The 20,076-nt window shown below is 32.2% G+C and overlaps 2 protein-coding genes across 5 annotated transcripts; one reads left to right on the top strand and one right to left on the bottom strand.

Moving 5' to 3' along the window:
• The first annotated feature begins 6,858 nt into the window (after window positions 1-6,858).
• Window positions 6,859-13,761, top strand: LOC8278603 (probable ADP-ribosylation factor GTPase-activating protein AGD14). 3 transcript variants are annotated; one of them, XM_048371719.1, is made up of 14 exons: window positions 6,859-7,155; window positions 7,498-7,602; window positions 8,493-8,554; window positions 8,721-8,808; window positions 8,917-8,978; window positions 9,056-9,152; window positions 9,301-9,744; window positions 10,561-11,229; window positions 11,317-11,460; window positions 11,543-11,650; window positions 11,760-11,840; window positions 12,222-12,396; window positions 12,493-12,544; window positions 13,107-13,761. In XM_048371719.1, the coding sequence occupies exons 2-14, from the start codon at window positions 7,504-7,506 to the stop codon at window positions 13,243-13,245; spliced, it is 2,220 nt and encodes a 739-aa protein (XP_048227676.1). In that variant the 5' UTR covers window positions 6,859-7,155; window positions 7,498-7,503; the 3' UTR covers window positions 13,246-13,761. The 3 variants fall into 3 exon arrangements, with proteins under 3 accessions (XP_048227676.1, XP_048227675.1, XP_048227677.1); XM_048371718.1 differs by having other exon boundaries at window positions 6,860-7,155; window positions 7,493-7,602; XM_048371720.1 differs by having other exon boundaries at window positions 6,861-7,155; window positions 7,493-7,602; window positions 12,499-12,544.
• Window positions 13,762-14,877: 1,116 nt separating this feature from the next.
• On the bottom strand, window positions 14,878-19,744 carry LOC8278604 (probable serine incorporator). Of its 2 annotated transcripts, XM_002515542.4 has the most exons (13): window positions 19,380-19,718; window positions 17,580-17,867; window positions 17,387-17,460; window positions 17,124-17,283; window positions 16,998-17,022; window positions 16,803-16,892; window positions 16,431-16,602; window positions 16,266-16,339; window positions 16,089-16,158; window positions 15,918-15,989; window positions 15,709-15,842; window positions 15,477-15,550; window positions 14,878-15,373 (listed from the first exon to the last, which is right to left on the bottom strand). In XM_002515542.4, exons 2-13 carry the CDS (start codon window positions 17,770-17,772, stop codon window positions 15,315-15,317), a joined length of 1,197 nt encoding a protein of 398 aa, XP_002515588.1. In that variant the 5' UTR covers window positions 17,773-17,867; window positions 19,380-19,718; the 3' UTR covers window positions 14,878-15,314. The 2 variants fall into 2 exon arrangements, with proteins under 2 accessions (XP_002515588.1, XP_048227678.1); XM_048371721.1 differs by lacking the exons at window positions 14,878-15,373; window positions 15,477-15,550; window positions 15,918-15,989 and having other exon boundaries at window positions 15,840-15,917; window positions 19,380-19,744.
• Between the last annotated feature and the right edge of the window lie 332 nt (window positions 19,745-20,076).

The raw sequence follows: 20,076 nt of genomic DNA, 5'->3' as shown, positions 1-20,076 counted from the left end.
GAACCCTAATTTTTTCCTGCCATTCAAACCAATGTAAACTGCTCTTGACCACTCGAAATAATTCTGGTTTCCTTTTAACATAATGTTTGTGAGTTTGGTGAGATTATTTTGTGACATGATGAAAAAAGAAAATTCTGATTGTTGGGTAGATGATGACAGGATCAATCCTGCTCTGATACCATGTGGGAAAATCGAATGTAGAAGAACTGAGATTTTATTGATAAAAGGATGATTAAAAATTTTGAATTTACAAAGAAAGTGTGTATCCTGTTATATACACTTGTAGCAACGGTAATTTTTTGTTTAGGGAAAGGTAGAAGCAGCCTTTTCCCTTAGGGGAGAGGTGTTGCTCCTTTTCCCTCACTAGGCCTGTGATGATCTTAATATCTGAGGCGTTGACCAGCAGTTAAAGACTGTTGGTCCTTAATGTTGGTCTTTGCCTGCTGAGTTATGCAGGTATTGGGTGCTTCAACAATATTTCTCCTTCAAAACCGGAGTCTCTTCTTCTTCTTCTTTTTCAAGTTCGTTAAAATACGATGGGTTATCCTCCTCGTCACTCTCTTCTGGTGCACCTTCGACGCCATCAACTTCATCCTCAAAACCAAAAATCTCTCTCCTCTTATGAGTCCGCACATCTCTCTCTTGTCTGCTTTTATCATTTTCATCACCGTCATTGCTCGCTTCTCTTCTTCGCATACACCGGCACTCTCCTTCCTCTGGATCAGTGCTACTATCGTAACCAGATTGTTCCACTTCGCTTTTCATTTCATTAACCATCTGATTTGGTTATTAACCAAAAGAAACTAAAACCCTAATTTCAAGAACAAAAACAGAAGAAAGAAAAAAGACGCAAGTTCAAATATTTAACTGAAAATTTTCTTTTAGTTGTTTAGAGATTATCATAGATGATATACGCGTGGTAAAAACAGAGTGCAAAGAAGATTTTTTACTGCGGCTGCAGAGCTAAGATTGCCTGTTTGTATTTGAACTTTTAAGCTCATAATAATCATATTACTCTCTGTTGCTACGGCTGGTGCTGCTATTTTCTGATAAAAGAGAATCAGAGCGCCAAGTTTTGCTTTTATTTACCAATCCAAACTCTCTGCGCCGAAATGAATGTGTGTTACGCAGTCGTCTGTCGATCTGGCAGACCCTTCTTTGTCGGGGTTTGCCACGTCAGCTCTGGGATAAGCGCACTTCCCGCTCCCTCTTTGCTCAATAAAACAAATTCTGGTGTTTTTTGTTTTTCCAATTTACTAATCAACTCAATTAACTTATTCAACGTAGACAAAAAAAAAATTGAGATAATCAATCTCCATATTAATGAAATTCTGATCAGACATCATTTTCTTCTTATTTATAGGTGAACTGCACAATCATTTAAGTTGGTTTTTGTTTTTTTTTTTTTAAATTTGAATTTCATAACTATAACTATAGTATATTAATTGTTTGCTTATACATTGCACATTGCACAACAGTTATTATTATTTAATTATAAAATTAAATTTATAAATATAATTTAATTATTTATTCAATATTTAATATTAATTTATAATAATTTAAAAAAAACAAACTTACTATTTTTAATTATCTTTAACCTCTTAGAAAATTTTATTTATATTATTATATTAATAAGATATTTATTTATTAATATTATCTTTAAATTAATACTATCAATAAATTATTTTAAAAATATTTATTTATTAACTCTACTATTATATAAATTAAATCTATCAATATAATTGATTATTTTTAAAAAATTAAAATTTATTGTATAATTAAAAAGTAATTTATTAGTGAATATAATATTTAAAAATTTTATTTTTTATAATTAGAATTATTATTTAATTAAAAAATAATTTATTAATAAATATAATATTAAAATATAATTGATTTACTATTTTCTAGAATAATAATTATCTAATTAGAAAATTAATTTATTAGTAATATGTTATTTCTTAATATTAGAATAAGTGTTTATTTAGGAATGTAACTTATTAATCAATTAATTAATATAAAAAATTATAAAATTAATACATAAATTTAAATTTTACGTGTCAAAAAAGTACACATGTCAAAATAAAAATTTTACATTTATCAAAAAATATTAAATTTTAGAAATTAGAATATATATAGATGGTCATACCTAAATATGATGAGGCATGTTTCATTAGAAATATATCAATAATAAAATTCATTATATAGGAAATCATTATATAAAGATTTAGTTCCATCCAAAAACAAGACTTTGTTTATGTATTGATAAAAAAAATTCTCAATTAAGGGATTTAAGTATCTTTCCAATCTCTTCCTTTATTGTTTTTTTTTTTTTTGAAATTTATTCTCAACATGCAGAGTCTTTAATAACATATTTAAAGAGAGTCAAATTGTTAGAAAAACTCTAGCTGCAAGAATTTTTTTTTTTTTTTATCGTTGTTGTCAGTAGTTGTCGGTAGCTAATTTCAATTCTTTACTTTCTATTTTATTTTTCTTAATAATATATTTTCAATGATAATAAAATAATCAAAATATATTTTCGTCTTATTTATATGAATTGATGAGAGATTATAGATTTTGATTTCAAATTCTCTTATATTTGCAGTGAATTTTAGTAAACAGATGACAAATCAAATATGTATGGAAGGAGATATCATGAGTACTAAAGTCTTCACATTTGGAGATAAATCTAAGCCTTCTAACAATAAAAATGAAATTATTTGATTAAAAATTCATTTAAAATCTTATTTTATATATTTTTTTAGTTGTTTGTTAACTTCATTGATTAAATATTATAAATGTTTTGTTTTGACTTCCTTTATGGAAGTTTATTTGTTTTTTATCATAGGAGTTAAGATGAGTTTGATTATTATATTCAAAATTTCAGACTCTTTTTAAGATTAGTCAAATGACAATAAACTTGATCTGTAGCTCTAGCCACTAAGTGGAATATGTTTCTTGCCGAATGTGTTGTACATAATTGCTTTATCAACGCGATTAAGGAAGTTAAGAGGAAAAGCTCATTTTTATAAAAATTTGTATGTAATTCTTAATTTATATATATTTCTTAAATATATTCATATGTACTTATCTACTACAAATTAATACTTCTCACTTACTTTTAATGAAAGCCTCCTTTTATTTTTTTTAGAAAAAAAGTCCAAGCCACTATTTTGTTAGCTTTCCTCCCATGAGCCATAAGCCAACCGGGACTAAAATTTGAGATGATTGTTTTTAATAGCAACTATTTGCAAGGTCTGTACAGTTAAATTTGCTTACGACGCCCAACTCTCTAATAACGTGTCAATCTTTAGAAACTAATCTGGCTTGAGATTAGCTAAAACTTTGTACCAACTAGGCTTATAATCATGTACTCAAACAAGGTAACCAAATTGTGGATTGTTTTGGTTAACCAGGTGTTATCTTATTCCAGAAGGGTTCGTGTGTTGCAGGATGCTGCCCTCCAATGATTTATTACTTACATGATAGTGATAGATTGGGAGTTTCATGTCCTAGACCAATTAGAGCTAAATGTCTCGTTTGGTGTTTATTTGTGTTTTTATGCCTTGTTCTGTTCTTCTGGCTTTTTTTTTTCTTTGTTTCTTTCTAAATCCTCTGAATATGAAATAAAAGATGCTAAGTTCAAATAAAGTTGGTTGAAATTAATTTAAAAAATTCATTTGAAAAGAATGTATAAAAGATAAAATAAAATAAAAATAATAAAATTAAAAGAGGTATTTCGGTATTATAAATTCTATCTATTTTTTTAGGATTTAAGTTAACTATAATTAATTTTACATAATTTCAATTAAGTAGAATTTTAGACTTTTATTTTATTCAAAATATATAAATTTTATAAATTTTGACTAAGTACAAAATTTAAATTTAATTATACCCTAATAAAATTTTAAAAATAATGTTTAAATAGGTTTTTAAACTTTAAAAGCATAGCCAAATAGGCGGGCTTTTAACTTTTTGTATCATTTTACCTTAAAACTTACTATTTGTGGTTCAATTTAGTTTTTTGTTTATAGGAGGGTGAATTTTATTTTCTATATTAAGAAAGTAAATTTAATAAAAATAAATTAATTTTAAAATTAAATTTAATAAATAAGTAATCAACTATTAATAATAATATTAAAAAAATTATGAATTCAATAAATATTAATTTTATTATTTTATTTTAACTTTTTTTTATTCACTGGTAAATTTTTAAGCTCAAATATTAAATATTTTTATTATAATAGACTAAAAATCAAAAGGATATTTAGCCCCACCCACAAAATTTAAATCTTTTATGAACACTTATGTAAACTTGTATCTTATTGTTGAGAAGATTTAAGATTTTTCAAAAATATATGAATCCTTATAAGTAGAACACTTGCAAATATATTTGTTATGAGTTGAAAAATAACTCCTTTTATAAAAAAAAAATAAATAAATTTAGCGTAATTTTTTTATTCAATTCTATATGTATTTTATCAGTATTTTTATTAAAAGTAGTTTTTCATTAACATATTTGACATATGATTTATTTATTATTTAAATTTATTAAAAGCCGTCTTATAATATATACATATAATATTAACTAGTATATTAATGATGGAAAATACAATTATTATTATCATAAAATTATTGTGAAAATATATAGTAATAATAATAAATTTGTGTGGTCCTCTATCAATATTATTATTATACGTAGTTTTCCATTAATATAGTTTACATGTGAGTTATTCATTGTATAATATCGACTGAAAATATTTATTAATAAATTTATAATTAAAAATATAATTATTATAATCATAAAATTAGTATGAAAAAATAAAAATAGTAATTATAATATGTATTTTTATTTAACATACTCGGTAAGATGTGATCATTAGCGTATTATGCCATAAAATTCTTTAAACTAAACATTCTTAGATATTTATTTTGTACTCATTGCTTAGGCCATAATTATTTTTATCCTAAAAGAGTAAATATCTTCAATTTTTTACTTTTAGAAAATATATAATTCATATTTAATCTAAAACTAGCATATTAATAATATATACTCATTAATTAATTTCATATAACATAGTCAGTATATTAATAAATAATCCATCTTATATAGTAAGTTTAGTTGCTTCTCCATTCATATAAATTTATTTTTTTATTGAGAATTATTAATATTATTGTAATTATTTTGATAGATATAGATTGCCACATTGGGTCCATAAATTATGACATTAAAGAATTTTAAATAGATTTGGGGACCATAGCCGTGCCTAGTCCATTCATAGATCTACCATTACATCAATGTATCTGTATTACAAGTTCTTTTTGTTTTTATAGTTAAGTTAATAAGAACACAATCAAAAAATTAAACTACCATAACATTTAGCCTTAAAATAAGTAATGAACAATAAGAAAACAAGCGAATCATTTGATAGATGAGCCTCCACTCCTCGCCGTGTGTTCTTTTTTCCTAATATCATTTTGTATATATTTTAAGAAATCAAAGCACATTTTGCATAGACAATAGTAACATTAAATGTTATATAATAATGCTTAAGATAGTGATACAAGTGAGAACTCACCGTACCGCCCATTTCGATCCCTGTCCACCGGAACCTTTCTAAATGGTTGACCACCATTAGTTGATTAACATTCACCCAAGGTGATATCTTTTAAGTTTTTCTTCTTTTTTCTTTTTTTCTTCATCATTGTCTATTAAACAATATTTAAATTAATTTTAGATATTAACTGCTGTTTATTTATATTCATTGTTTTTCTTTTTAGTAGAAGTCTTTGGGTTTGTTTTCATATTCTTGACGTGGTAATCAATTTTGTTCCAACCCTTTTATAGATGAACATTTTTTTGAAAAAATTGATCTACAATTTAAATGTACTATACCTACAAATCCATTATTAAGCTCTTAAAATTTTCAGTTTATTTTATTAGATTTTTTTTTATTTCTCTTGAATTAAGTACTTCATATATATATTTTGTAAGATTTTATGTATTTTTATTAAAAATTATTGGATCCTTAATTACTAAAAATATAAAAGTATAAGAATGAACAAAACAAAATAAAAATTAAAAGATTAAAAAATTTAAGAATTTTAAAATACATTTACTAAAAAATTTATTTATTTCTTTAAATTCCTTAGATCTCAATTAATGATGAAATATAATTAGAAATACATATTAATTTTATTTTTTACTCTTTTATTTTTATATAAAAGGATATACGATAAAAAAATAATGGTTATTTTTTTTCTCTTTTATTTTTCTAAATATAAAAACGTTATTTTCATTTTATTTTTATTTTTCTCTATTATTATCTTCCACACCATAAAATGGGTAAATTTTGCTCAATCATCTTCTTATGTTGGGATCAGGGAAAACGAAATCTCCATTTAGATTAGGTTTTGATTATTGTTTGAAAGAAAAAAATATAAATATAAATATAAATAAGAAATATATAAGTGGATAAATACTAAAAAAGAAAAGGGACTAAAACAGGGGGGAAGTAATTAAGTAAATGACAGTCAAAATTGAGAGATGTAGAGCAGCTGCAATTACTACGACAAATCCCCGGATTAACAGCGTAATTATGAATAGAGAAAGAGAAAATAGAAAAAGAAAAATTGACTGGACCAGTCAGTCGCCTTGCACGACCTTAGACTAGTCTCAGTGACTGTTAACTTTGGAAAAAATATAAAAAAACCGTCAAAAAAGGACCAATTTGCCACGCTCATAACATCCATAGCATCCGCATCGCATGCCCGTAGGGACAGGGTACAGTCCTCCTCTGTGTCCGAGAGCACCATAAAATATCCCTTTCCTTTTTCTTTCTTTTCTTTTCCCTTTAACTGATTTTAATTTTAATTTTTCATGCTTCTGTCTGTCTCTCTCTACATTTTTGGGAAAAGCAAGACTTTGGTTAGCTCTTAGCTGTACAGAAAAAGAAAAAAAAAGCTCTCTCCTTCCTTTATAGTTACCGACTCTCTTCAAAGATCTGTTCTAATCTCTCTCTCTCTCTTTTTTTTTTTTTCCTCTGCAACTTCTAATTCTTTCATTTATCTAGATTAAACCCCGCAAGCAAACACTGTCTTAGCCCTGGATCTCTCTTTATATTAAAGCTTTAAAGCAAAGTCCATATCTAAATTCAGGTTAGTTTCTTTTTTATATACTTTTATTACTTTGAATTTTTCTCCTTTTTCTTTCTTTTTATATTCCTTCTTAGATCCGTCGTTTTATATTGTTGAATTATGTTTTAACCTGTCGTTTCATATGTTCGGCTGATGACGGTTAGTTACTGTATTAGAATCAGGAAATTGATTTTCTTTATCTCTCTGTTAATTAAACTTTTGCTTTGTTTGTTATTTAGCTCGTGTGAATTTCAAAGTTTATTTTTGTTTGTGAATAATCAAATATCATTTGAGATCAATTGAAGTAACTAGTGTAGCTTTTCTCTTCTATGTGTTTTCTTTTCTGTAATCAAATTAGGGCAGTAGCAAATGGCGAATCGAGTGAAAGAAGATGAAAGAAATGAACGAATAATTCGAGGACTTTTGAAGCTACCTGAGAATCGTAGATGCATTAATTGTAATAGTCTGGTAAGTTCTTTAATTACTTTCAAGTGTGATTAGAGCAATACAGATACTGTTACTATACCATAAACAAAATTGGAGTATCGCCTGCAATTCAGTTGTGAAGCTTAACTGGCATCGGAGTTAGTTATGTTAAAGTTAATATATATCACTTGAATCTAAGTATGAGATGACTTATTTGACTTATTGTATAAATAAATTCGATAGTGATAATCGCTTGCAGCTCCAGATTGGTGTAGGATCTTTATGTAGAAGGATAATAAAACAATCATGCAATGTCGTATGCTTCATAATTGCTTTGTAAATGTTTGAACTGTCAATTATTAGTAATTTAATCAACCAATTGTTTCCTGATGTATGAAAAGGGTTAAAGTCTCTAATGAAGAGGAAGCTCTAATAATTGCTTTACTGATTTTATCGTTGCCTGGGAAGAATACCTTAGTGTTTTTTTCTTTTATATATAAATTATTTTTTCTGAAGTTAGAGAACCAATCGCAAGGCAGTTTCATACTCTTATAATGCTTCATAGTTAAAGTTTGTTAGGTTGAAGTTTCACATTTTTTTTTTTGCTAACCTTTAGCAATTCAAGGTTTGTTCACTAAATTGTACTGCATCAGTTAGTTTAAATTTTAGATGGGTTCATACATTTTTTCTTTTTGAGTTTTCAGAGAAGTTGATCCAAATTTTTAGTTTGTACAGACTAGCCTGAAATATTGAATCACTGCTATATGAACGTGAATTTTTTGTTCTTTTTTTCTTTTCCATCTGGTTGTTACAACATATATTGATCAGGATACTTGTGTCATTCAAATTGATTTTCATGCACTACCATTCTGCTAGAGAAATGCAGCGCTGAGTATGTGTTTGTAATGTTAATTTTTATCTTGTCTGAGCAGGGACCACAATATGTTTGCACAAATTTCTGGACATTTGTTTGCACTACCTGTAGTGGAATACAGTAAGTACATTTACATGCTGTATTCAAGTTCCTGTCAGCAGCCTGTCTCTGTCTTTCTCTCTTGCATGGCTATATTTGTCTTTTTACAGTGTGTTGCTTGAGAAATTTCTTTAATCTATGTGTGTGTGTGTCGCACTTGACTTGAACTTTTTGAAATTATTTCTAGTCGGGAATTCACGCACAGAGTTAAATCAGTATCAATGGCTAAATTTACTTCACAAGAAGTTACTGCCCTTCAAGAAGGAGGAAACAAAGTATGCTGCTACTCCTTTTGCACATCCCTTAGATATCTGCCCAGTGTATTCTTTTAAGTTTTCTGATCAGTCTTTATCATTTATTTGACTTGTATCTCTTCTTCACAGCGTGCGAGAGACATTTATCTTAAAGAATGGGATCCACAGCGTCAGTCTGCTCCTGATGTCAGGTTGTTACTCATTTATGTCTAGTTTCACTGTGAATTTTAATAATGATTGCAGTTCTGATTCATGTTTTTGCTACCAGTAATGTTGATAGACTTCGGGACTTTATTAAGCATGTTTATGTGGATCGAAGATACACTGGTGATAGGAACTCCGGAAAGCCTCCTAGTGTGAAGTTGGTAAGATCACCATTCTTCTGTTTTATATAGTGTTGATGATACTGCTGGATTAGCTTAGCATGCATACTTGCTCTGAAATTGAACTTAATTGTTTTTGGTGTCTGTAAAATCTCCAATTAGAAATGTGTGTTAATTTTCTATGATGCAGGGTGACAAAGAGGACTCGTACCATGGAGGGTCTCGAAGTCCACCATATGAGGATTCATATGAACGCCGTTACAGTGAAATGTCTAGTCCTGGTGGAAGAAGTGATGACAGAAATTCCAGATATGGTTATGATGAAAGGAGGAGCCCTGGATATGATCAAGAAAGTCGACAGTATAATGATTACAGGAGAAGTCCTGAGGTAGTCAATGATTGGCGCCGGGAAGATAGATTTGGAAATGGAAAGAGAGCTGATGACCGTAGAGTATCTGATGGCGAATCAAAGCTGGAAAGCAGGTCACCTGAACGGCCGAAAGATCCAGAAGCTTCTAGTCCCCCTGTTGTACGACCCGTAAGAGAAATCTTAGGGGATAATATAGTGCCTCTTCGTATAAGTGAACCTCCCAAAGCTAATTTAAGAGCTGCTGATGGCTCTTCACAGACACAGGTAGTGCTTTTGTTTTCTTCAGTTGCATATATAACTTCTCAGCTTTTTCTTCATCTTTTCTTTTTAATTTGTTTTTTAGATTTCTTCTTTCTGCTTCTATTGTTTGATTATCACTTTTCAGGCGCTTTATTTTCCAAACACTTAGGGTCATTTCCCCTTCTTTTTTTTTTTTCAATTTTTTTAGGCTCTTGTATGTGGATCTCTGTAACATTCTTGACCTTCAAGTGAGAACACCTATTAGCATAGAACAGGGAGCTGCTTTGATACCAGGCTGATCCCTGTTCTTTTTTTCTTCATGCTGCTTCTTGTGTTTGGTAATTATGTTGTGCATGCTGTAATTTGAGTTAGGGGAGAGCATTCATACAGTTCATTTAGAAACAATAATGACGAGGTGGCAGAATTGGTCAAACAAGAGTAGAAACATGTTAGGTTAGAGTTGTAAATCAGTGTGTATGAAAATGGGGTAGTAATGGGGCATTTTAAAAGGTAGGGTAGTCTAGCTTCTCCAGTTTTCAATTTAGATTTTTAAAACTGAATGGAAATCTGAAACCAGATATCTTCAGACTCTACACTGAATTCACTTAATTGAAATGAGTTGGTTTGCTTTAATCATTTGATTTTAATTGGATAATGCTCACACTTAATTAGGGAAACAAGCAAATTTGTTTGAGAAGCAACGGAATTTACTGGTTGCAATTGTAAACAGTAATTCACTATATGCTTGCATTGCTCCATTTTTAATTTTAAATGTAAGTGGGTTGGGGGAAACTTGGGAGGGAAGAAATGGTCTCAGATTTTTGTGGCATATCATTGCAGAGAACTGCCTCTTCTAGTAGCTTGGGATCTGCCAACGGGAATCCAACAGAAGTTAAATTGGAGAATACTGTAAGCTTAATTGATTTTGATGCCGATCCAGAACCACCTGTTACTACCGCAGTGCGTCAAGCACAACAAACACCTGCCTCTCAATCGATTGCACAACCAGCAACTACAACTAATGATAACAATTGGGCTTCATTTGATTTTGCCCCTGAAATTAAGGTGTCTCAAGTTGCTTCAACTGCCAATCCCCTGGAATCTGTTCTCTCGCAATTATCAGTGCCAGCCTCTGCACCTGGTCAGATATCTGGAATGCCAAGTGGTTCTGGTGCTCCATTAGCAGCCAATGCAGCAAATTTGACAATCACCGGTGCCTCACCTGTTTTGTCAACAGGAAATGCACCTGTGTTGCCGCCCAATGGCAGTGCATCTGCAGTGACACCGGTTAATAGCTTGTCAGCATTTATTCCCGTTGGCATTTCATCAGCTTCTCCTGGATTGGCACCTCAAATACCTGTCAGTGGTGGTAACTCCTTTGTCAAAGTTAATGAAGCTGGGCAATGGCCTAATGTGCAGCATTCCCAACCTTTTCTGTTTCCTGTTTCCAGTGGTCAGTCTACCACTCAACAATTTACACCACCATTCAATGGAGCATCAGGCAATCAGGTAGACTAGTTTTCTTGAATTTTGTATTGGAGATATGTGATTATATAATGTTTGTTTATCTCATTGCTTTTGGGGCCTTTTTGGTAGCCATGGAATTTGTCAGCGGCCCCTAATGTGCAGACATCTTTGAGTACATCATCTATGGGAGCCACTCAGGTGGTATCTACACCTGGTGTATCACAGCCTCCAGTCATGGAAATAAAATCAAGCGGAAGACAAGAACTGCCTGCGGTAATGGTGACATCTTTCAAATATATCATGCATATCCAGCTGATAATGAATGCCTTCTAAAGTCTTCTTGAACTATCTGCAGGATCTTTTTACCGCAACTTATTCATCTTTCCCTGCACCAGTTCCTGGGTGGCAAACTACTCCACCCCATGGTGTGGGATTTGCTATGCAATATATTAATGCTGCAGCAGTAAGTTTCTTGACCCAACCATAATATATCACTGAGTTTGTTCTGATTTGCTGTTTGTGTGCTCCATTGCTTCTCATTGTACTTACTACTGTAAATCTCTTCATTGCAGCCCATGCCAACTTCTATTCAGCCATCCAAGTCAATGAATCCATTTGATCTTAATGAGCCGTCTACAGTGCAAGCCCAAACTGTATGTGAATTCACTTGATTTTAAGCTTATTACTTGAGTTCCTTGGTCTTGTTTGATATAATCTTTCTGCCATGGCATCTTGAAAAGAAGTGAAAAATAAATTGCCATAAAATGTTGGCAAAGCCATGAAATGAATATTGGGACAACTTGATGGTACATTTGTTGGCAAGATGGTGTGGATATCTTTGTGCAGTATGAAGCAGTAATGGATTTTGTAATCATGAAGCTCTAGTACTTGTATGATTGGATGTAGTGAAACTGACCTTTTTTCCTACTTAACTAATAACAAAGGAACACATTTTTTTGTTGGTTGTAATTATTAACAAATCCGCCAATTAGTTTTATTTCTAGCTTTTATAACTTTTACTCCTTGTAACGCAGTTCCCTTCCATGGCATCCTTGCAAAGTGCTCTCCCAAATATGCCAACATCTTCAGGCCTACAGCGTACCTCCAGTCTTGGTGCTCCATCAGCAGCATGGATGCCATCCCACTCATTACCTTATCCATCAGCGTTGCCTCCGCAGGCACTATCTTATGCATCAGCTGTGCCTCCAAGTACTGTCTCATCCTTTGTATTTCCTTCTGCCTTATTCTTTTCTTCTTTCTGGATTGTACTATTATCTAGCATTGTGCTTAATTTTTGTTTTGAAGTTTCAGGGGTATACATGGCACAGCAAGTATCAAATAACATGCCACTTTCTGGGTAAATGTTCCTCCTGTGTACTTTATATTCTATGAGCATCTCCCTTGCTCTTCCTTCCGCAAAAGATTATAGATTTTGAATTAGCTTCCCTTCTCTTTGTCCTATAGAGGTGGCTAGCAAATTTAAATCTCTTCATTTTAAACTTCGGCTGACCTAATTGTTTTGGGCTGGTCATGTTTAACTGTGAAATCTGTGTAATTAATGGTCTAGTGTTTGGATCAGGTTTCTATTTTATGTAAAAATTCATTGGCCTTGTATTATTTCTTTGTTTTTCTTTCTTCCTGTTTTAATTTTCTTTATGTCATGTTTTCCATTTGGTTTTTGCATAGTTCACGTTTTATTGTAGAAGTTGGGAAACCATCCCATCATTATTTTCTTATCATGAATGAGAGATTGGGTAACAGTGTGTAAAACTTTTAATTAGTCTCATGACCCAGAATTTTCACTATTTCCACCTGAAGAATGTTGAAGCTTTGATCTTAATCCAGATGATGAAAATATATTGGCAGATTTGTATGTATGTCATTTATTAACGTTTTGTTCACTTAATTATATTTTGCAGGCACCAAGGAGCTGGAGGCTTCGGTGCTGATGGAGCTGCTTTTGGTGCTATGAATACGAATCAACAGCTAGCTGGTAGATTCCCAGCCCCTGCAGCCCCTTCGCCTTTCTCTTCTGTTGGAGGGAACCCTTTTGGATGAACTTGAACTAGAGTAAAAGTGTCCTCATTTTAGCGGAAGCATCAACTTGTTGCTTCATCCAGATAGCTGGGTGGAAATTTTTGGTTTCTATTCTTCTGCTTGAATCATCCAGCCAAATTACTGCATGCCCCATTTTTATCAAGTTGAAGGGTAAATGTCCATATCAACCCTGAAAATTATTCGGAGAGAGAGAGTGAGTATAATTTAAGAGAGTAGACACCTCCATGGGGATTTAGGTTTTATCTTTTTATGTGCCTATGATATCTATTGGCATTATTGTATTGTTCTTGGGTGATCTTTGCGCTGTCTGTCACCCGTAGAACCTGTATCATTTTTGTGTGTTGCCTGCTGCTCTTAGAAGTCATAATTCTTTTTCCTTCTTCTTTTCATGTATGATTCTGAATATTCATGTTTCGGCGAGGTGTTCAAGTCTGTGAAAAGCTAGTGGAACAATTCTTACCAGGGATAACAGTTTGTATGCATATATTGTTGAATATTAAGATGATTTTTCGGTGAGATGCAGTTTTACATTTCTCTCCAATTCCCATTACCTTTTATCTGAAAGACATGAAATGGTTCCATCCGGTACACGTGCGCCTGCATACGGCTGAAATCCCAAATTGCCCCTCTGAACTTGGCGTCAAAACTTAATTTACCTATGTTTCTATTTTATCGCCTATGCGACCAGTAGTTTTCCATTTTTGGCTAATTTACTCTTTTATCAGCTCACGCGAAGCAAAAAGTTTATTTTCAAGCAAGGGAACAACATTAAACAAATTAAACGTTAATATCTTTTTTTTTTCTTTAATAATTAGCATTTTATCTTTTTGATGGTATTCACTTGCTTAAAAATAAGCATTATGAGCATTATAACAAATTAGCTTATATTTGTTTAATATTGTTTTTGCCACAAATATAGTTAATATATTAGTAGTTAGTGTTAGGAGACGGATAATTTTTTAGATAAGTCATTATGGGTAGTCTTATTTTATAGGAAATTAATCACATATGAGGTTTCGAAATTGATACCTTCGGTTCTAAATTACACTTGTCAATTCAGCTAATTCAGAATAAATGTATAATATTGTTCATTCTAAACATAACCTTTGTGCTTCATGCGATTATATCAGCTGAATAAATATATAAATTAGCTAAAAGTGGCAGATTGTTGGCTAAATTAGCCATAAAAAGGAATATGAATAAATTGGTCATCAATGTCAAGCTCAGGAGGCAAATTGGCTATAAATCGACCTATCTTTGGCAAACAGCCTTATGGAAAGGACGCCTGCAGAGAAACAAGGTCTCAATCGGTCTGCTTTTTGCTTATAAGAAGAAAATAATTGCATTTTAAATGCTCGATCAAAATTTGTCCATGTTAACCATCGGATCTAGAGTTCATTATTTGCAGTTCGTTTGAAATTTCGTTGACTTAAGTGTCTGATTCATATAGTTATTTGCCACTGCGAATAAAGTGGAATAAGTTCACATTTAGCATTTCTTTTGTGCCGTAATTTTTTTTATTTTTTGAAAAAAGAAAGAAATTTAGTTACAGTTGATCTATTTTTGCGGCTGAGAAAAAGGTTGACAAAATTGGAGAAGCCCCCCAACAAATGGTTAACAAAAAGGCCCAAATGTTAAACCTGGAAAGTTGATAAGCATTTCCTTTCTTTCTTACTAATTAGGGGTATGACATCTCAACTTCCATCATCAGATGCCATAATTAATAATAGGAAAGCTATTAACAATTATAGTCTCGTTCTCTACTAAGATTTGAGCACATATACAGATATCAATTTGCATTTCCAAGTAGACTAAATTGTATTCATCCTCCTTCTTTGCTTTTCTTTTTTCTTTTTTCTTTTGCCCCCTTTGTGGTTAATCAGAGGATAGGTTTGTAACATCAAAAAAGAATGCAGAAAATGATCAGCACATGTATCGTGTTTTTTCTTTTCCTCCAGCCTCAAGTCTTTCAATTGTCTTCTGTCTGCAACTGTTTTGACCACCTTGTACACAACAACAACTGGTAGATGCTATCGCAAAATGATTTGGAGATTCCAGAATAGAATGTCTCAAGTAGATTGTGCATTTTGTCTGCACTTCAGGATGATTGGAGCCACCAGCATCCACACTGCAATTTAAAATTTCCCAACATTACTTAACAAGTGTTACTTCATTCTGTAGTCCAAATTACATAGGCATGTGTTTTTTCTTTTTTTCTTTTATGCACTTACAGTATACACAAACTGCTAGCCATTCATTAACTACTCTGACCCATGTGCTTGTCCAGCCCACATCAATTGTCCACCTGCAGAATAGTCATGTAAGTAACATTACAACTTTTGTTGTCCTCTTATGAAATTTAGAGAAGGGTGTTTCTGTTAAGTTGGAAAGGTAAGGATATGGACAGGGCAGAGGATGCTTAAACAAAATAAATAGTGGTAAGACTTTGGTAACGAAACATACTTCTTAATGGCGTGATGAGTGTTCCAACCGATCAATAGCATCGCGAAGTACATTGCTCCTGTGGCAAAAACAAAGTGGAAGAAGCCATAACCATATGGGACATCATCCTCAGCTTCCTTTTCACCCTTCCTGAACTGTAGCCACTGTCAGCCCCTTTTTTCTTCTTTTGAAAAATGATGATAGTTAACAATTAAATGTTCTGAGGATACCTGGAAGCATTGCGAGTCAATACCCGTTGAAAATGTTGCAATAACAATTGCAAGTAGTGCAACAACAAAGCTCTGTGAACGGATGAGAGTTACAACTTGTCAATCTGATAGGAAACTTATTACAATTTTTGGACATGATTAGAGCTGTTACAGTAAGGATTTAGTTATTACTATTATGGTAAGCCAGTCTGTTCTCTTTGAAGCTTCAGCTTTCCTGTTGCAACTTTCACCTGCCGGTTCACTAGAAACACAAAAATAAAAGAAAATGCAACAGCATTCAGATTCCCTAAAATACAATTACATGATTTTGGGTTTTCGAGAACAGCAAACAGAGATGATAAAACATGCCTTCTTATGGCACACCAGCAAAGGAACACCACATAAAGACCCATGAGCCCTGGAGTCAAGAAGCCAGCATTCACCTGTGTTATTTCAGAGAGAAAAGAGAAATCAGCAACTTATCTTTGTAGAACAGCGTTAATCAAATGAAAGAAAACGACGATTGATGCTTACCTTTGGATGAAGAGAGACGCTGGTGATGACTTGTAGGAGCACAAGTGTCCAAGTAATGAAGAAAATGTTAAGGAGGCAAGATGTCTCTGGTGTATACCAGATATACATCATGATGATCCCCACTATGCATACAACATATGCAACTGTTGCAATTAGCATTGCATGGATGTGGCTGCATTTATTAAACTGCATTACTCGCATTTTTAAAAAGGACAAACGACCATTCTTCTTTGCAGCAGTAAAGACTCAACAGCAACATTTGAACAAAAATTAATGATTTCAGACAAATTGAAAAAAAAATAAAAAATCATCACAGTAAGGCCTTATAATATATTGATATTAGTTTAAAAAGTGGAATGAAAGGATTCCTACCATCTTTCTGCATATTTCTCAGATAGACAACAGTCATTCAACCATGTAATGAAACTGATTATACTTATTAGCTGAATCAAGAGAAAGACCCTGAAATAGAATTTGTGAAGAAGTTAATCAAATAAGTAATTCTACTAGTATTAAAGAGCGAACTTGCTTTATAGACAGGAGTTCATAATAGAAATCACATGTTACCCGGCACCAAAATGCGCAATCTCTCCTGCACAATGAGTTGAAATTTACATCAATATTGACCAAAAAGCAAAAGAAAAAAGACCAAATGGCTTGTAAGGCTTTGTTAGAGTGAGAGATTATACGAACCATAAAGCCGAATAAATGCAGAAGGAACCAAGAATGTCATGATCGTCAATGCAATCCACAGGACGATTTTAGGACCCCACCATCCAGAATGCCATGAATCTCTTGGATCATGAAACTTTGAGGTACCAACAGTTGAAAGAAACATTATCATGAAAAACACCTATTGTGGCATTAAGGATAAAACAGTATTCGCGGCAAAATATATGAACTTTGTGATATCCTATATTGATAGCTTAGAATAATGCTTATGATTGGAAGGATACAAAGCATCCCAAGCTTACGCGCAGGACACCTTCGGCACCCAAACAGTCAGATTTACCAGCACATACTCTCAGTCCTGCATCCACAATTTTACACCAAATGCAAGTTACCTTCACATCCCCACTAGTCTTATTATTGAACCAACTCAAGTAAAACAAGAAGTGAAAGTTAAAACGTAATGTATGCAAATCTTACTTTCCATTTCTGATAAAGCACCATGGCCATAGTCTCGAGCAGCCCAAGCTAGGAGATTGGCAGAGAGAAAGATCAAAGCATAAGCAAATCTAGCCATCCAAGGATTGCAGCCATTTCTGAATTGGCTAAACCATGAGGGGTCCTTGAGTATTGCTGCATTCCTATCATTTCTGCTGCTTGTACCACTCTCCATTTGATTTTCTCCTCCCAAGCAGCACTACTCTTCATTACATAGAATATCAATGTAGCATAGTATGAATATGATTCATTTTCATATCATTGCTCTACCTGCAAAGGGCACACTCAGATTCTGTCACAGGACGAAAACTCTTATCAACTATTACCTAAATGTCAAAATTCAAAACTACCGGGTTCACATTGAACTGGAATACATACACTCGACAAGTTTATACTAGTCAAAAAAAACAAAACCAACTGGGCCGGTCTAGTTAATATAGAAAAGAATAAAAAAAGAAAAGGCTATATATTCCCTGACCTAACCAAAAGAATGTTGAAGGAAAATGACTTTTTTTTTTTGGATAAAACTCATTACATATGCACAGATAATTTGATTAGAAAATCTGTGAGAATATTAGGAACCCAAAAACTTACTCGATGCTTGCTTTGAAAATCAGTAATCCTAACAAGAAATTAATTAAATTCTCTCTAACTTATTGAAATAAGTTCCTGTTGCACATGAAACTTATTCTCTACTCACACCAAACACATTCCTGAACAGAAAGATGAAATCTTTTCCTTTCTTTCCTTGTCTAATTTCATTCTTTTCATCACAAAAACCAAGAAAATATAACCATATATATATTTAAAAAAACATCAACATATTATGGCCTGACTTACTAACAAGATTGGCGTGCACGAGTTAACCTGTAGTACAGGTACGTAACAGAATTGACAAAAGAAAAAGAAAAAAGAAAAAAAAGTTTCAGTTCAGGTTTGAATCTTTTTCTTGTGTGCAAGCGTATCCCTTCCAAGTTTTATAGCTTTATGGACACATTAAAGAATCCTCTCTCTGTCTCTATCTCTATCTCTCTTTCTTTTTTTTCTCTCCGAAATTTTCAACAAAATACTCCTTGGGAGTCGTGCAAGCAAAATGATATGAGTCTAAGGGAATCTTTTCCTTCTTCCCTTGCAAGTCTTCTTAATTAACAGTTTCCGGACCATTTTACCCATCCTTCCTGACGATTTCTTTTTGTTTATAAAAATGTTATTGCTGGGGTTGGCTTGGTCTTTTTCACTCTTTTCTCATTGTAGGTCGTTCTATCTTGCCTTCTGTACTACACAATACAGCAGGGGAAAGAAAAAAAGAAAGACGTGATCTGAGTTGAAAACTACACACAATCTCTTTCTTTACAAAATTTAAATTAATAGTTACTTTAGTTTTTGTTTGTTTCCTGAGAAAACGTAGGAAAGTGAAAACACAATGAAATCAAAGCAGAATTCTTTAAACTACACATCCTCTCTGTTTCAGGACCAGAGAACGAGCAGTTGTTTGTTTCTCGGGAAAAATATCGAGCCAGTAAAGAAACAGAAACAAAACTTTCCACATTCACATAAGCCAATGAATCCACAAACTTCCCAAAATCTTTCATTTTCATGCAAAATCCAAAGCTCAAAAACCAACATCTTTTGATTCATTATACTACAATCATTTTCACCTGCTGATAAATAACCTCACTTTGAAGAAAAACTCAAAAATGCCCGCAAAGATAAACAAAACAGAACAAAGCAAAAACGTTAACAAACATAATTCAAGAATCATACAGAAACAAAACAATGTACCTTAAAAGAAGAAGTGATCTTGAAGATCTAATGAACAGCCATAGGCATTGATCAAGATTTATATCTCAAGACACAAGAGAGAAACTCTAATATCTTGAACACGATTTGTATCTCAACAACACATAAGAAGAAGAGAGATTTAACTTTGCAGCTATCAATTAATCCTTCTTTTTTGCTTTCCTATTTGTCTTTTTTTAAAACCTTTACTCTTTTCTTTTATTTTTTCCCTTCGTTTTTCTTCCTTAAGTGAAAGAAAGAGAGATAGGTAGCGGTTGCTTTTTGGAGCTTTCTCTTTTCTTTTTCCCTTGGCATTCTGTCTTTTTTTCCTGCTGTGAGTTTCCTGTTTCTTACACATCGTATCTTTCAAGGTAGAACTAATACGTAATTAACTTCGTTAATTACCTTAGTTTACTTGTAATTTCAGCCTATGTATTTGCAGTAATGATGATGTAATATTTTCTATGGAAATCATACTTGTGTTTTCCAAGTTGAGAAATTAATATTGGCTGATTAAGTATTTAATCTCATATCATATGCCTCGTAATGGTACACTTATGGTTTAATTTTGGGATTTGAGCTATGAAGTAATTAGAATTTATTGTCTAATAGTCCTCTTGTGTTATCTGTATAATGGATGCTTTCACTTTCATAATATATGATTCGACCTACACATAAAATTCTTTTTATTCTCAGTGGT

This window comes from Ricinus communis, chromosome 3 (genome assembly GCF_019578655.1).
Source record: "Ricinus communis isolate WT05 ecotype wild-type chromosome 3, ASM1957865v1, whole genome shotgun sequence".
Classification (NCBI taxonomy): domain Eukaryota; kingdom Viridiplantae; phylum Streptophyta; class Magnoliopsida; order Malpighiales; family Euphorbiaceae; genus Ricinus; species Ricinus communis.
Note: the sequence above shows the minus strand (reverse complement) of the source record. Positions and strands in the feature narration are given on the sequence as shown.

Coding starts and splice junctions, on each gene's coding strand:
- LOC8278603 (XM_048371719.1), top strand. CDS start 7,504: ATGGCGAATCGAGTGAAAGAAGATGAAAGAAATGAACGAATAATTCGA. Junction 9,745..10,560: donor ATGGCTCTTCACAGACACAG/GTAGTGCTTTTG, acceptor ATATCATTGCAG/AGAACTGCCTCTTCTAGTAG. Junction 11,230..11,316: donor ATGGAGCATCAGGCAATCAG/GTAGACTAGTTT, acceptor CCTTTTTGGTAG/CCATGGAATTTGTCAGCGGC.
- LOC8278604 (XM_002515542.4), bottom strand. CDS start 17,772: ATGGAGAGTGGTACAAGCAGCAGAAATGATAGGAATGCAGCAATACTC. Junction 16,603..16,802: donor GAGAAATATGCAGAAAGATG/GTAGGAATCCTT, acceptor TAATAAATGCAG/CCACATCCATGCAATGCTAA. Junction 15,843..15,917: donor TTGACTCGCAATGCTTCCAG/GTATCCTCAGAA, acceptor CAGTGGCTACAG/TTCAGGAAGGGTGAAAAGGA.